The sequence below is a fragment of the Natrix helvetica genome (genome assembly GCF_964273705.1).
Source record: "Natrix helvetica genome assembly, chromosome: 14".
Classification (NCBI taxonomy): Eukaryota; Metazoa; Chordata; class Lepidosauria; order Squamata; family Natricidae; genus Natrix; species Natrix helvetica.
This window is the reverse complement of record NC_138564.1, coordinates 6,070,555-6,088,338: the sequence shown is the minus strand read 5'-3', so window position 1 is coordinate 6,088,338 and position 17,784 is coordinate 6,070,555. Positions and strand designations below refer to the sequence as shown.

General features: G+C 45.2%; 1 protein-coding gene across 2 annotated transcripts in view; it reads right to left on the bottom strand.

Annotated features, from left to right (window-relative positions):
- Window positions 1–17,784, bottom strand: part of ULK1 (unc-51 like autophagy activating kinase 1) — an 82,845-nt gene that overhangs the window by 43,787 nt on the left and 21,274 nt on the right. For both annotated transcript variants that reach the window (XM_081966869.1, XM_081966870.1), the window contains exons 8-10: window positions 16,824–16,997; window positions 15,706–15,779; window positions 7,297–7,398 (exon numbers count right to left, since the gene is read on the bottom strand). In XM_081966869.1, the coding sequence (XP_081822995.1) occupies window positions 7,297–7,398; window positions 15,706–15,779; window positions 16,824–16,997 (350 nt within the window). The remainder of the gene's footprint in view (window positions 1–7,296; window positions 7,399–15,705; window positions 15,780–16,823; window positions 16,998–17,784) is intronic.

Sequence of the window (17,784 nt, the reverse complement as noted above, 5' to 3'; positions counted from 1 at the left end):
TAATTTCAAGTCTCTTTTCAATTCTCTCCGTGATTATTAAAACTTTTTGAATTTCTAAGAAAATTCTTTGCAAAGTTAGTGCCTTTTCTTCTTCACATTGTGCCATTTTCCAGATTATAAACACTGCCAAAACATCCAAGACTTTTTAGGTTTCAAACAAATTCAATTGAGTTTTTCAAATCAAAGCTTTCTCTTTCCTTCAAAGGAACACCTGTATAAACAAAATGTTTTCCACTGACCCTTTCAGTAAACAAAGCTTATAGCTTTATCAGATATTGCCAAGTCTCCAGCCACTAGATGGCAGTGTTACCTCTTTTCAATCTGTTTTTGCCTCTCTCTGTAAACTCCAAGTTCCAAAAGAGGGGAAAAATGTTTAAAAATTATGCTCCGTCCAAGCCTTACGAGAGAAGTTACTTTTAATCCACGAATACAAAAAATGGAAAAAGTATAGAGGAAGAAGGAAAAAAAAAAGACCAGTCCAGTTCAAAAGTAAGCGGCATTTGTAAAAAGTCCATCCATAAAAAACAAACAAAGTTAAGGTGGAAAAGATAACACGATAGTTTTAAACGAAGGTTAATTCGCCGCTTATTTTCTTCTGTCTTCAATCTTATTTTAAACTCCAAGTCTTTTGGGTTTTCCCTTCCCTAATAATAAAAAAAAATTCTCACCATTTCGACACACTCCTGTACTGCTTCTGTTTCAGGGTTTGTCCCAACCTTCTGCAGCCATTTTGACTGCTTCTCTTGTAGCTGGCAAAAAGAGCTTTCTCTTGGATCAATCAGGGCCTTTGCGATGCCCCTGAGATCAGCAGGACATGCTCTTCTCTATCACTGTTCCTTCAAAACAGTTTAGGTCCAAAAGGACTGTCCAGGAACTGAGATATCGACAGCAATCCTGGAGCCCCAAGATTGCACGTCGTATCGTTGCGACGTCAAGCCCCGCCCTCAGCAGATATATTCTCAATGTGCCCAGAAAGAGAAATATCTGCCTCTACCTAGGATCGAACTCACAACCTATTTTGTCTACCTTATCTATCATCCACACCTCTCTGTCTCCTATCCATCCATCCCTCCATACCTCCATCTATCCTATCTATCATCTCTCGCTTGACTTATGATCACAATTGGGATCAGAATTTCCATGGTTAAGCAAGACAGATGCTAAGTCACACCCGATCTCACAATCTTCTTGCCCTCGATTGTTACGTGAATCGCTGTCATTGTTAAAGTAAATCACTTGGTTGTTAAGCAAGCCAACTTTCTCCCATCGACTTTGCCGGCTGGGAAGTTCACAAAAAGAGGGGAATCACGTGACCCAGCTTTGAGCTTAACAGATGCCATGATGCTGAGCTCGGTTTCAAGAAAAGATTGAGAGAAGATGTCCTAATAAGCTTCTGATCAGCTTCATAGCTGGGTCTATCTTTACGTATGTGCCCACCCAGCCTTTTCAGTGACGTGCACCGGCTTAAAAATAAGATGTTTGCAACACGAGGAGAGGCACGATCCATTGGGGGCACCCTGAATGCGGTGGGTGGGGCGAGCTCAGGGTCTCCCCTCCTCCTTTGGCCTGGAGGGAAAGTGGGTCAAATGACAAATTCCAGAAGGGCCAGCGTCTCACGTCTGTTTGGAAGAAAATGGCTCTAATGGATCAGCTCTCCTTCAGCTGGAATCTGTTCCCCAAATAAAGTGATAGAAAAAGCAGGTGGGCCCAGAGAGTGTTAATACCCCTTGTAAAGTATGCGAAGAAGCCCAGCCAAGAGAGCAAAAGGGGAGGAAGGAAACAGCCCAAATTCTAGACTGGTGTTTTTCAAACGTGGCAAACAAAATTGTCTGCTACAACATCCTACCTGTCAACAACTTCTTCAGCTTCAACTGCAATAACACACGGGCAAACAATCAATACAAACTCAAGGTAAACCGCTCCAAACTCGATTGCAGAAAATACGACTTCAGCAACAGAGTGGTCAACGCCTGGAATGCTCTACCTGACTCCGTTGTTACATCCCCAAACTCCCAAAGCTTCAACCTCAAACTGTCTACCGTGGACCTCACCCCATTCCTAAGAGGTCCGTGAAGGGGGCGTGCATAAGCGCACCAGCGTACCTACCATCCCTGTCCTACTGTCCCCATTTATCTGCATCTACTTCCTTTCTTCATGTTTATCTTTTATACTTATATCTGTTACCTTTTACATGTTTAACAAACTAAATACTAAATAAGACACACTTCCCCCCCCCAAAAAAAGAGGATGAAAATTTGGGTGCATCTTATACACCCGCCCACTCGCCAGCCCCCACCCTTTGGCCTCTGCCTCCCAGCAATTTACCTCCTTGCAGTAAACGGGGAAAATGGGGCTTGTGGAGGTGGCAATAGGCTATGGCAATCCCTGCAGCCTGAACAGCTGATCATCGGGAGGCTTGTGCTGAAACTGAAATTGAAAGTGAAAAGGGCTGTTTGCTGCAAGGCAAATTGCTGGGAGGCAGAGGCAGATTTTTTTTTCTTGTGCTAATCAGGCTGTTTGTTGTTTGCTGCAAGGAGGCAAGTCAATAACTATAAATGCCTATAGAATGTTCAAATTATTACTCATTATTTCTTATTTTTTAAAGACCGCTTTATTATTGTTCTGGACTACTTAACAAAATGAAGAAGCTTTTTAAAATAAATGCTTGATCTGAAGAGGCCCAGTGCTATTATGTCTTCTTTTAAATAGCAGAGAATAACGTATACTTCCAGAAAGCCACATCAATTTTAACAGCCTCTGTACAAGTACAGTCTGAAATGTAACACCAAAAACAGTGCATAATGTCTGTACTGTTTGCTGTTTAATGCAAGGAGGCAAATTGCTGGGAGGCAGAGGCTGATTTTTTTCCCCCCTTGTTTTCCTCCCCAAAAGCTAGGTGCGTCTTATACTTCGGGGGGGGGGGTGTCTTATACAGTAAATCTAAAAAGATCTTCTGAAACATGAATTCAGGAGGACCTCAGAACCATCCCTCTTTTAACCTCCTTCACTGGGATGTCTGAGGATTTCTGAGCAACCTTCGGCCAAGCCGATGGAGAGACTTCCAAGAACTCCATTTCCAGAACGCCAAGAGGGCAGCCAGGTTGGGCAGAGGCAGCTGGGACATTTAGGACATCTTCCCTTTCCTGCCAGACCCAAAATACCTACTCAAGTTGGCCAAAAAGGAGTTGCTGAACCAGCAGCAGATAAGAATATAGCAAAGCATAGGAAACATGTGACTTTGCCACGTCGCTTAAACAAAAGGCAGAGAAGTGTTTGCAGTTGGTTGCGTTTTTACAGGATTAAACATGGGATCCTCTCTAACAGGTTAGACTTGAAACAAGGAGCCAGGCGTCCAAGAATCCAGAATTTCCGATAAGCAGTTTTTATGGCAGAAAAAGACCAGAAAAACACTCTGAAAAATGTCAACAGCTGCCGAGCATCGAACGTGAAGTTCTATTTATAAGAACCGGCATTCTCACATCTCGTGCATCTTTTTCTCCAGCTCGGTTTAAGCCATGATGACGTCCCTGATTGGGGATTAGGGAGACCGGCTTGTAAACCAGGGTTTTCTTTACTGGTTTGATAAGGTTTCGGAGCCCATCCCGTGCGTGGGGGAAAAGGGAAAGAGAAGAGGTTACAACACCTTTACATTATAAAAGCAACCAGAACTAAAAAGCCAACAAAAGCCAACACAGTTCTAGGCTGCATCAACAGAGGGATAGAATCAAGATCACGTGAAGTGTTAATACCACTTTATAAGGCCTTGGTAAGGCCACACTTGGAATCCTGCATCCAGTTTTGGTTGCCACAATGTAAAGAAGATGTGGAGACTCTAGAAAGAGTGCAGAGAAGAGCAACCAAGATGATGAGGGGACTGGAGGCTAAAACATATGAAGAACGGTTGCAGGAACTGGGCAGGGCTAGTCTAGTGAAGAGAAGGACCAGGGGAGACAGGAGAGCAGTCTTCCGATATCTCAGGCGTTGCCACAAAGAAGAGGAAGTCAAACTATTCTCAAAGGCACCTGAGGGTAGAAGAAGAAGCAATGGCTGGAAACTAATCAAGGAGAGAAGCAACTTAGAACTAAGGAGAAACTTCTTGACCGTGAGACAATTAATCAGTGCAACAACTTGCCTCCAGAAGTTGTGAATGCTCCAACACTGGACATTTTTAAGAAGAGGTTGGATATCCAGATATGTCTGAAGTGGTGTAGGGTTTCCTGCCTAAGCAGGGGGTTGGACTAGAAGACCTCCAAGGTCCCTCTGTAACAGGAGCCCTCTCAGTTACGTGGTGCTAGAGATTTGAACCGCTGAAGTGCCAACTTCAATACCTGGATGAGGACTGCTTAAAAACAACTGTACCCAGATCACCCACTGTTTGATGGAAATTGAATTTGTATATGTTATATGAATAAAATAAATAAAACATGAAAAAAATGGACTTTTGTGGAGTGTATTTATTGGTTGTTTCCAGCAGTTGCAAGACATGTGCCCTGGGGAACTCACGATACTATTAAGCAAAACAGTATTAAAATAAAATCCGTTAAAACTACAGGGGTCCGTGAAGAACAATACTCTTTGTCTGTCTTCTCTACAACTTTATGGAAACTTTTGTTCGCTTTTATTGATGGAAGGATCCCATTCTTTCAAAGTCCTCCTGGGGAGGTGACATTTGCATAACACGAAATGGCTTCGGGCAACCTATGCAAATCTCGACTGTTTTGAATGCTCCCTTCCTTTTTCCCAGGACAGAATTTTAAGGTCTCTTTTATCATCATTGTTTTTTTTAAAAGACCAGATCGCTGGAAGGCAGGCATCTCTAGCCTTTTGATAGCTTTCTAAAATTCATCCTCTTATCTCATCAGCATTCAGCGCTATCTGCACCACAAAAAAAAATAGATAAAGGTGTTAGAGCTCATGGCCTCTGGCTCTCTCAGCTGTTCTGTAGATAGCAATGTTGAAGGTGGGATTAAGGGTGGTTTGACCCGGATTCCTTTCTTGGAAAGAAGAACCCCAGAATCATCTCTCAGGACTGTCCCCCAAAAGTCACAGAAGTGGCCAACAGAAAGCACTTTATACCAGGGGTTATACCAGGGGTCTCCAAACTTTTGGACCTCAAGGACCACTAAATTCATCTTTTTAAATCCCGCGGGGACCATTCATATGATCTGCCTAGTGACTGGCTGGGTGGACGTGGCAAGGTGGTCATGTGACTGAGTGGGCGTGGCCAACTCGATGTCACTCACATTGAGGGGCGCCTCGACAGCCTCTACTTGCCCCTCCTTTCCCAGCCCCTCCTTGCCTGCCCGCCTGGGCTCCTTAGGGCCCCAACAGGAAGCAGTTGCTGGAGCTAAGCAACCACCATGGGAAAGAGTTGGCAAAAGAGCTCAGCTCAAATTGGATCTGACCGAGAAGGAGGCTCAGCAGAAGCACCTCACTGCGACTACGAGCATAGGCTTTCCAAGCAGAGGGAAGACCTGTGGGAGTGCAAGGCCAGGGACCGGCACCTGGAGGCTCAGTGGGCTGAGATGATCAGCCAGTTCCAGGCCATGATGCAGTCCCACTGGAACGAGGCCCTCCGGCTCTTTGCCAACAGTGGCTCTTCCCTCCAGCCTTCACCCAAAGCCCCCCACCAGGAGGCTGAAAAAGACCCCCAAGTCGGAATTCCTGCCCCCCTCCGACCTGCACAAAAAGATCCCTAAGGGGGAGACTCTCTGCAGCAACACAAGCGTTCATTGCATGTATCCATCCCAGTTTGAGGACCCCTGATTTAGTGCAATATAAAAAATGCAAATAATTTTTCTGCAGACCACCAGTTGGTGACCGCTGCTTTATACTGTTCTGGAGAAAACATGATGGACATGTCCATGGAAACCCAAGAATCCCCCTAGATTCAAAGGGGACTTTGTGATCAAGAAGGAATCCAAACATCAACAAGACAGGCTATTCTAATGATGAGTTCCTCCTCTACTGGTAGTAACCATAAGACAGGGGTGTCCAAACTTGGGAACTTTAAGACTTGTGGACTTCAACTCCCAGAATTCCCCAGCCAGCGAGTTGAAGTCCACAAGTCTTAAAATTCCCAAGTTTGGACACCCCTGCCATAAGAAGATCCTAAGTCAACCTGGTGCCTTTCCAGATGCTCAAGAGGCCTTCACACACACACAGCTTTGGAGTGTACAAGGGACAAGCGTCAACCAGACAAGGTACAAATTTAGCCCCATCGAAGGAAGGAGATCTCAAATGGTGCCCTCCACAACTTAAGTTCAAAGCAATAAACCACAGGAAGATGAATTCACACAATATGCTTAGCCGTCAAACAGGATTTCATACAGTTGAAGAATAGGGAGGGATATTGAAAACCATTTAGCATGGCCCCAGCCCAGAAGTCCACTACAACATCTTCAAAAGACACACACACACACACACCTATTTAAAGACCTTCAGTGAAGCCTACATTCCTTGCTTCTTGTCCTGAGCTGGAAGAAGTGTGAATAATTCTGCCTCGTTGCCGACTTTGAAAAACACTGATCAGAATCGAGTCTGTGTCCACCGGAAACCAAACTTTGACACAGTGTGGAAACTGTGATTGTCTTAAGAAGCAAGAGCAACTGTCTACGGAGATTCTCAGTCCTCCAGGTCACGATTGTCCCAAGGGTGAAACCAAACTCAACGAGCACCAAAAACAGCTCAAGAGAAGACTCAATATCCGTGAGAGTTTGGGACCTAAGCCTATCCATGAGAGTCCCCAAAGTGCTTTCTTTCAGGAAGCAACTGGACTTTCTGGTTTTTCTCTGAAGACATTTCGCTTCTCATTTAAGAAGCTTCTTCAGCTCTGAAAGGATGGTGGGGAATGGAAGGGTTTATCTTCCTCGCAGGCAGCTGGTCATTTGCATCCTTTTAGAGGGTCATTGAGGACACTTGGAGGTTTCTCTGTGTCCTCAGGGTCACCTGAGTGGTGCAAATGGTTCCTGTAGTCTTCAATTTTTTCCTCTGGAAATCCATTCCACTGAGGTGACCCTGAGGAGAAAGATAAACCTCCAAGGGGCCTTAACGCCTCTCTCAAAAGGACGCAAATGACCAGCTATCTGCAAGGAGTATAAATCCTTCCCTTCCCCACCATCCAGTCCGAGCTGAAGAAGCTTCTTCGAATGAGAAGCGAAACGACTTCAAAGAAAAACCAGAAAGTCCAGTTGCATCTTTTTAAAAAAAGTACTTTTGGGACAAGCAACAGCAACGTACTTAAGAGATTCCCAAAGTCGCAGGAGAAATGGACAGAAATGATTTTTTTCCTCTTACCTGAAACGGTGCTTTCCCCGTCAGGCACTGGTAGATTATCGTCCCAATGCTCCACAGATCAGCTTTGGCATCGTAATGTTGAGACATAATTACTTCTGGGGCCTGCAACGGAGCAGAAAAACACATGTACCTTAACATAGCATAACAAAGTTGGAAGGGACCTTGGAGGTCTTCTAGTCCAACCCCCTGCATAGGCAGGAAACCCTGCACCACTTCAGACAGATGGCTATCCAACATCTTCTTACAAACGTCCAGTGTTGAAGCATTCACAACTTCTGGAGGCAACTTCTGTTCCACTGATTAATTGTTCTAACTGTCAAGAAATTTCTCCTTAGTTCTAGGCTGCTTCTCTCCTTGATTAGTTTCCACCCATTGCTTCTTCTCCTGCCCTCAGGTGGTTTGGAGAGTAGTTTGACTCCCTCTTCTTTGTGGCAACCCCTGAGATATTGGAACACTGCTATCGTGTCTCCCCTAGTCCTTCTTTTCATTAAACCAGACATACCCAGTTCCTGCAACCGTTCTTCATATGTTTTACCCTCCAGTCCCCTAATCCTCTTTGTTGCTCTTCTCTGCACTCTTTCTACAGAGGTTTCATGTGTGGTCTCATCTGCTTTGAAGTCACCCCAAATCCTGCAAGCCGCCCTCCCAGGAGAGGATTTGAGAAAGCCGGTGGATTTAAGTTTTCTTTGCAAATTAAAACTGGGTAGTTAATGAAAGGGAGGAGAAATTTATGCTATAATCTGGTTCAGAGTCGGCTTGAATGAGGAAAGAAAACCCAGAATTTAATCCCACACAGACCCCCCTCCCCCCCCCAAAAAAAACTAAATTAAAAAGCAAGCCCTCTACTTTATCCTTTGGGTCAGCTAAAGCTGGGGGAAAAAATTAAAAGAGAGATTCAACCGTTCTCTCTATGCAACTCAGTGGCCTGGTTTTCATTCGGTTGGCCGATGAGTCATTGGCCTCCAACCCTGGGGGGAAAAAATAAAATGCCAACACACCTTTGCACCAAAACAAAGAAGGAAGCATGCATGTAAACATTTAAAACCAGGCGGCACTTCCCAGCTGCCAAACAAGTTGAAACAGCAAGATAGAATCACGACATGCATTGCCAAAACATTCTGCTAAACTCATAACCGACGGCACTCCGAATATCTTTTCTTTTAAAAGTTGGCTTTTCTCGTTCAAGCATGTCAACTTGGGGGTGGGGGGGAAGAAGTCCCCCCCACCTGCTCTACTTCCAACAACAAGCCTGCGAGGTAGGTTAACTGGGCTCGCTGGGAAAAGAAGCTGAGCTCCTTGACTGGAGGGCTTGCAAACAGAAGCTGGAGGGACAGATTTTCGGGAGATATAGACTACAGAATAACAGATTTGGAAGGGACCTGGTAGGTCATCTAGCCCAACCCCCCCACCCAAGCAGGGGACGCTACACCATTTCTGGATGTTCGAAGGAACCTCAGCAAGGGGTGGTGGACTAGATGGCCTCTCAAGATCCCATCCGGCTCCACGATTAGCATTCTAAAGAAAAAAAATTGGGGGCCAATCCACGGTGGCTCCCTATTCATTGGTTTTCGTCCATCTTTTCCCCTTTAAAGGCAAAAGTCTTAAATTTCACGTCCTAAATTTGCCCCCATAATCCTTGTTGCGGCCTGCCAGTGGCCAGCAGAGTTGGCAGCAGATTCGGAGAGTGAGGAGGTTGGGGAGGAACATGGGCCAGTCCTGGAGTCTGGGGAAGGCTCTGATGAGGGCTCTTTGTCGGAGGCAGAGAGGGGGCCAAGGACGTATGCCAGTTATCAGCTGCCTTCGGAGTCAGACATCAGTGAGGCAGAAGAACAGCTGGAGCCTGTTCCCACTGAGCACATGTGCAGAGTTGCAAGACGAAGGGAAGAGCTAAAGAACAAGGGTTGACTTGGGAGGGAGGCCACAGGTGGACGATGAATGGCCCCTCCCAGAGGAAATAAAAGAGGGGCGAAAGGGGAGTGGAGTTTGCAGGAGACCATTCATTCGCTTAATTGGTTCGTGACTCTCTGAGACTCCTTGCTAAGTTTTGCAGCTATCGGCCTGGCAGCTCTCCAAGCCAGAGAAGGTCTGTGACTGTAAATCCTAAAGAACAGGGGTTGACTTGGGAGTAAGGCCACAGGTGGACGATGAATGGCCCTTCCCAAAGGGAATAAAAGAAGGGAGAAAGGGGAGTGGAGTTTGCAGGAGACAATTAGTTCGCTTAATTGATTCGTGACTCTCCGAGACTCCTTGCCAAGTTTTGCAGATATTGGCGTAGCAGCTCTCCAAGCCAGATAAGGTCTGTGACTGTAAATCCTCCCTTGAAAGACTTTGCTGGAGGTGAATGAGCAGAATTCACAGTCAGTTAATAAAAGGGGTTTTTATCGGGACCAGGAGTTGGCTTCAGGCTCTCGGGAAGCCTCAGTCAGAACAATCCTTTTGCTAATTACGTCCCCATCACATAACACACCACGCAGATGGTCCTTGACTTACGACTGTTCACTTAGTGGCCATCCAAAGTCACAATGGCACTGGAAACGGTCACTTCCCTAGTCCCGTGATCTCCTTTTGCGATCTTCCGACCAGCAAAACCAATGCGGAGGCCAGGTTCACTTAACGCCCCTCTTGCTGAGTTAACAGTTGCGGTGATTCACTTAACAACTATGGCAAGAAGGGTCGTAAAGTGAGGCAAACCCCACTCAGTACCTGTCGCACTCAGCCAGAGAAATTTCAGGCTCAATTGTGGTTGTAAGTCAAGGGCGGCCTATATTTAAAAACCCCACCAAGCTTTGTGTTATAAAAATATAACACGGCTGAGTATCTCATTCTATTATATCAAGATATTATTAATCCACCACATCATTGGCTTCCGGATTGATCCTCAAGAACCTGGCTGTGACACTCGCCTTGTTGACGTCTTTGTGGTATTTTAAATCCTAGTCAAATCTCAGCCTGTCTCAAATCTCACTTTTTCCTCTCTCCTCCTCCCAGGAGGGTAAAGAAGGGCTTCTAATATCAGGTTCTCTTTCTTTCCACACTCTGAAGGCTTCCTTCAAGAATCTCAGACCACGTGTTGCAACAGTGCTGCAGGCAGTCTGGTCAGTTGAGGCATTGAGGAACCTGTTCAAACTTTCCGACCCGTACATTCCATTTCAAGGCCATAAAACATCAGAACAAACCGTGAAGGCCAGGCCAAGGTCATGTAAGAACAAGAGGAGGAACAGGGTTGGATCAGACCAAGGTCCATCTTGTCCTTGTTGTGTCATACCATGGCAGCCAAACGCAACCCCGAGCTCACAACAAAGGACAGGGCAAGTGGTATTCGTTGTTGTTAGTTGCGAAGTTGTGTCCAACCCATCACGACCCCATGGACAACGTTCCTCCAGGCCTTCCTGTCCTCTACCATCCTCTAGAGTCCATTGAAGCTCACGTCAACTGCTTCAGTGACTCCATCCAGCCACCTCCTTCTCTGCCGTCCCCTTCTCCATGGTTCCCAGCATGAGGCTCTTCTCCAGGGAGTCCTTCCTTCTCATTAGGTGGCCAAAGTCTTTGAGTTTCCTCTTCAGGATCTGGCCTTCTAAAGAGCAGTCAGGGTGGATCTCCTCTAGGACTGACTGGTTGATTGCCTTGCAGTCCAAGGGACTCAATGTAGGAGTCTTCTCCAGCACCATAGTTCAAAGGCCTCCATTCTTGGGTGCTCAGCCTTTGTTATGGTCAAACTTTCACAGACATAGATTGCAAGTGGAAATTTAAGTGGTATTTAAGGCTGGGCTTCTATCAACCAGAAGATTATCAACAGCCATTGGCTACTCCCAACAGTATCTGCATGAATTGGCCATTCCCATCTCAAATTCCACAGAATTTAATATGATGCATTCTGGCTTTGGCTTAGTGTAGAGGTCTGGACATGACTCAAGAGAAGGTTGGAAGCAACCTTAGAGGTCATCTAGCTCAACCCTCTACCCAGTCCAGGATCCACTAGAGCAACAGTCCTCAAATTTTGTGGCTTAGCAGCCCAGCAGTGTGTGGAAGTGGGGGGGGGGATAGTTGTTTGTGAGTGGTAGGAAGGGTGTGCCAGAGCGTGCATGGCTCCGATTGAAGCTTCGTGCATGAGCGCAAGATGGACGCTGTTCACACAAGATAAGTTTTGTACATGAGCGCAAGATGGCCACCGTTCGTGCGAGGCAAGTTTCAGGTAAGTAAGTGCCGCCGCTCACGTGAGGGAAGTTTCATGCGTGAGCACAAGATGGTTGCCGCTCACGTGAGGGAAATTTCGTTCATGCACGCAAAATGGCCACCGTTCGCACAAGAGGAGTTTCACATGCGAGGGAAGCTTTGTGCGAGCACATACACAATACCCGCATGGCCCGGTTCCAAACAGGCCATAGTCCAGTAGTGGGCCATGGCCTGGGGATTGGGATCCCCTGCACTAGAGTATCTACCACAAATGACCATCTAGCCTCTGTTGGGAGACCTGAAGGCCAACTCCTCACTTCATGTGGCAGCCTGTTCCACTGGTTCAGAGCAGCCATCAAGTTCCTTCTGATGTCTACTGTGAACTTAACATTTGTATTTTGAACTGACCGGTTCTGTTCCTCCCCTCAGGAGCAACAGAGAACAAATCGAGTCTCTTTTATGACATCCCTTCTAAGGTTTCAAAACGGGTGGTGCATCTCCCTGTAATTATCTATTCCACAGACGAAACATGCTGAGATCCTTGAAGTTCTCCTCACCAACCTTCAAGTTTCCAAATCTCTTGTCTTGGTAGATGCTAAACAGCCCCGAGAGCTTTGAACTGGTTAAACCAACATGGTTTACACAGATAAACCCAACTCGAGGGATACTGGACGGATCTATACACTCGATTGCCTTTTCCATAACAACCTCTTTCTTTACACAAATGCGACTAGAATCTTAGATCAAATTGTAAACAATCTCTCTCTCTCCATCTCTCTCTCTCCCCATCACTCTTTCCATCTTTCTCTTTCCATCTCTCTCTCTTTTCATCACTCTCTCTCTTTTTATCTCTCTCACTCCACCTCTCTCTCTCCATCTATCTCTTTCTATCTCTCTCTCCATCTCTCTCTCTCTCCATCTCCCTCACTCCATCTCTCTCTCTCTTTCTATCTCTCTCTCCATCTCTCTCACTCCATCTCTCTCTTTCCATCTCTCTCTCTCTTTCATTCTCTCTCTCTCCATCTATGTCTGGTTTAATAGAAAGAAGGACTAGGGGAGACACGATAGCAGTGTTCCAATATCTCAGGGGTTGCCACAAAGAAGAGGGAGTCAAACTATTCTCCAAGGCACCTGAGGGTAGAACAAGAAGCAATGGGTGGAAACTAATCAAGGAGAGAAGCAACTTAGAACTGAGGAGAAACTTCCTGACAGTTAGAACAATTAATCCGTGGAACAGAAGTTGCCTCCAGAAGTTGTGAATGCCCCAACACTGGGAGTCTTTAAGAAGATGTTGGATAGCCATTTGTCTGAAACGGTATAGGGTTTCCTGCCTAGGCAGGGGGTTGGATAGAAGACCTCCAAGGTCCCTTCCAACTCTGTTATTGTATCTCTCTATTTCCATCCATATCTATCTCTCTCTTTCTCTCTCTGTTTTTTTCCAGTCTCTTTTATGACATCCCTTCTAAAGTTTCAAAACAGGTGGTGCATCTCCCTGTAATTATCTATTCCACAGACCAAATCTCTTATCTTGGTAAATGCCAACAGCCCCGAGAGCCTCGGACTGCTTCAACCAACATGGTTCACACACGCCAATCCAGCTCGAGGGATACTGGACGGATCTATCCACTCGGTTGCCTTTTCCGTAACAACCTCTTTCTTTGCACATTGGAGAAAGTTGTCCAACCAGGTCCGTGTCATAAATCTTCCTAACGAATGAAGGGGGCGGGAGGGATATTATTTGCCTCCAGTCTGAATCAGACATTCCGCTCATGTCTTACATCTGTTTCCTCTTTCTTGCTGGGTGACTCCCGCCGTGAATGTTCTGGCTGCAGGATAACGGAGTCTTTAGGCTGCTCAAAACTCGCGTGTCTGTCTGTAACCTTCAATTAGGCAAAACGGAGAGCCATAGAGCAATCATTTTTGAATCAATGGGCTTCCAAACGGCTTCACTTGCGGAACGCACCCCAAATCTGACTCCCGGAGGATTGACATTCAGCAAAGTTGTGGGCGCTTCGACGCTACCACACTGCTGCAATCGGGTTTGTCGTTTCCAGTGCTGCCGGCCAGCTTCCTACGAGGGTGATCCACGGGTAGGATGGCGGAAAGTCAGAAATCATTCTGGACCACTTGATCCTTATCCAATACGAACCTCCTCCATCCCACACCATCTGAATATGCAACCTGCCCTTCCTTCCAATTTAAGAGCATCAAGAAGATCTCTTTTACAACTTAGTTGCACAACCTATCAATAACGTTCTTCTCTACATTTTTGCTGAACGAATGGCAGCCAGCCAAGGAGTGCCTGCATTGCAAACATGCAGAGAATCCTGGAACGTAAACTGTGAAGGGCACCCTTTGGGGTCATCTATTCCAACCTCGCCGCCCGCCCAGAGCAAGCATCCACAGCCACGAGTCCCAAAACGGAAGCTGTGGAAGGAACCTTCGAGATCATCCAGTTCAGTTTCCAAAACAGAGCAGAATTCAGGGTTCATCGAAGAGTAAAACAGAAGCATTGGAGAGTGTCTTGTTTTAATCTTTGCAATGCCATCCAGGGTGACTGGAGTGCAGCCACATCAATTTTTAAATAAATTAGAATAGAATAACAGAGTTGGAAGGGACCTTGGAGGCCTTCTAGTTCAACATCTTCTTAGAAACTTCCATTGTTGGAGCATTCACAACTTCTGGTGGCAAGTTGTTCCACTGATTAACTGTCCTAACTGTCAGGAAATATTTTCCTTAGTTCTAAGTTGCTTCTCTCCTTGATTAGTTTCCACCCATTGCTTCTTGTCCTGCCCTCAGGTGCTTTGGAGAATAGTTTGACTCCCTCTTCTTTGTGGCAACCCCTGAGATATGGGAAGACTGCTATCATGTCTCCCTTAGTCTTTCTTTTCATTAAACGAGACATACACAGTTCCTGCAACCGTTCCTCATATGTTTCAGCCTCCAGTCCCCTAATCCTCTTGGTTGCTCTTCTCTGCACTCTTTCTAGAGTCTCCACATCTTTTTTACATTGTGGGGACCAAAACTGGATGCCGTCTTCCAAGTGTGGCCTTTAACAAGGCCTTATAAAGTGGTATCAACCCTTCACATGATCTTGATTCTATCCCTCTGTTGATGCAGCCTAGAACCGTGTTGGGTTTTTCGGCAGCTGCTGCACACGGCTGGCTCCGATTTCAATGGTTGTCCACTAGGACTCCAAGATCCCTCTCACAGTTACTACTACTGACCATCAGATCATCTCTCTCCCAGGAATCATGCAACTTCCTAGGTAAACAAATACAATCCTCACCCTTTTTAGGTCCTCAAAATACAGAGTGACAAAACCTGTACACTGCACTTGTCAAAAAGAGGGCTGTGAAAATATTTACAGACCCCCTCACATCCTGGACATAAATTGTTCCAACTCCTACCTTCAAAACGAGACACTATAGAGCACTGCACACCAAGACAACTAGACACAAGGACAGATTTTCCCCAAACGCCATCACTCTGCTAAACAACTAATTCCCTCAACACTGTCAAACTACTTACTAAGTCTGCATTACTATTACTATTAGTCTTCTCATCATTCCTATTACCCATCTCCTCCCACTTATGACTGTATCTTTGTTGCTTGTATCCTAACGATTTATATTGATATTGTTTCCTGATTGCTTATTTGTACCCGATGATTATCATAAAGTGTTGTACCTTATGATTCGTGATGAATGTATCTTGTCTTTTTATGTACACTGAGAGCATCTGCACCAAAGACAAATTCCTTGTGTGTCCAATCACACTTGGCCAATAAAGAATTCTATTCTATTCTATTCTATTCTATTCTATTCTTATCTCTATTCTATTCCTTATTCTATTCTATTCTATTCTATTCTGTTCTATGCTATGCTATGCTACTCTACCCTACTCTACTCTATTGGGATGGAAGACCACGTAGCTTTGTGTACGTAACCTCGGACACAATAACAGAAAAAAAGAACACAACAGCAAAACCAAGGTTGCCCCCCTCACAAACTGTAACCATTTCCTATCCCCGGTTAAATGACAAGTGTCCTTATCACACACCGCTAAATGTAAAAAGTTGTTGTCCTTATCCCTTATCCCCATTGCCGCACCCTTTAGTGTGGTTTCTTTTTTCGAGCAATAGAAACAGCAACAATTTGTGGTGCTTTCCTCGTTTTTCAACTCCAAAGCCAATGAGGGAAGAAGAAAATGTAAATAAACCAAGCTGCCCCTTACCATGTACATGGGAGACCCGCATAGCGTCGCCGCCATCATATTATTCTGTAGGTAGCGTGCAAATCCAAAATCAGCTACACCGAGAAGCAAATAGAGGAAGGGAGGAAAGACAGGATGGAAAATTACAATTGGTTTTGGCAAGAACCATTAAATATGAAAAGCCGTTTTCCTCCTCCCCTCCCCATCCCTTCTTCCCTTTGTGCTTTTTAAAAAATTGATAAAACCACAACAGGTTTTTTTTAAAGGATTATTGCAATAAGGAAAAGATCAGCCTGGACCAGAGGGGGTTACTATTTTTCCATTGGTGATGGCAAACGCAAATCATACTTCCCAGAGATTAAAATTGGTTGAAATCCATGGGGTTTACCACTATCACCCCAGAAAAAAGCAAACAGGACTAGGATTTTAGATCAAATTGTAAACAATCTCTCTCTCTCTCTCCATCTCTCTTTCCATCCCCCCGTCTCTCAATCTTTTTTCTCTCTTTCCATCTATCTCCATCTCTTTCCATTTCTCTCTCCATCTCTCTTCTCTTTTCATCTATCTCCATCTCTCTCTTTCCACCACTCTCTCTTCTCTCTTCTCTTTTCATCTATCTCCATCTCTCTCTTTCCACCTCTCTCTCTCTTCTCTCTTCTCTCTTCATCTATCTCCATCTCTCTCTTTCCACCTCTCCCTCCATCTCTCTTCCCATCTATCTCAATCTCACTCTTTCCATCTCTCTCCTTTCATCTCTCTTCTCTTTTCACCTATCTCCATCTCTCTCTCTTTCCATCTCTCTCTTCCCATCTATCTCCACCTCTCTCTCCTTCTATCTTCTCTTCTCTGTTTCCATCTATCTCCATCTCTCTTTCCATCTCTCTCTCTCTCCTCTCTCCCCATCTATCTCCATCTCACTCTCCTTCCATCTCTCTCCTTCCATCTCTCTTCTCTTTTCATCTCTCCATCTCTCTCTCTCTCTCTCTCTCTTTTCCCATCTATCTCCACCTCTCTCTCTCTCCACCTCTCTCTCCTTCCATCTTCTCTTCTCTGTTTCCATCTATCTCCATCCCTCTCTCTTTCCATCTCTCCCTCTGTTTTTTTCACAGCATCTTTCATCCCTTTCATCTCCCACTTACCGATCTTGATACGGATGTTATTGGGATTCGACTTCTTGCCGCCCGTGAAGGAAAGCAGAATATTCTGGGGCTTGAGATCCCTGTGAATGATGCCTTTGCTATGCAAAACTCTCATGGCGCCTGCAATTTGCTGGAAAAAGAGACGGATTGTGTCTTCGCTGAGAGTTCTCATACCTGTCCAGAGGAAGAGAGGGGGAAACAGCGGTGAAATATGCTGATTATTACGGATTATTGCCAAACGGATTTTACTGCCAAAAAGGTTTTACACCTGGGCAGGATAAACCAAAGGTACAAGTACAGATTGGGCGAAGCCCCCCGTTCAATTCTGAAGCCGACCGGAAGCTCGGTTCTCCCACCAAAAGAGTCTCCTCCTAGCGCGGCATCCTTTTTCCTCTACCTGTCCTAACTGAAAGCCCTATCCATTGTGGAACCGACAGGCAACAGGGAGCCGCAGCAGAGGGACGAAAGAGCCACATATGCGGCTCCAGAGCCGCAAGTTGCCAACCCCTGAGATAGCGAATAAACAATATGTACATATATAAAATGGTGGGGGGGGGAACCCTACAAAATGTAACAGTTTATTAAAGGCCCCAAACGATTTCTATAAACTAAACCTGTCCGTACAAATTTCGCTAGACTTGGAGACCACCTATGCTTTGATTGTTTAGTCTGGATGAAAATAGGCCCTGTTGGCATTAATTATACCTGTGATTAAAAAGGAAAAAGCAACAATAACAACAACAACAACAAAATTAGAAGTTTGTCCAGGACAAACTTGCTAGCGGAATACCATCTGGACACCCCAATCAAACTGCGTGGATGGATCTCATTAGACAAAGCAATTTCGTGCCTGATATTATTTTCTGCTTCCTAATATTGATGCTAATATTATGGAATAATAATAATAATAATAATAATAATAATAATAATAATAATAATAATAATAACAACAACAACAACA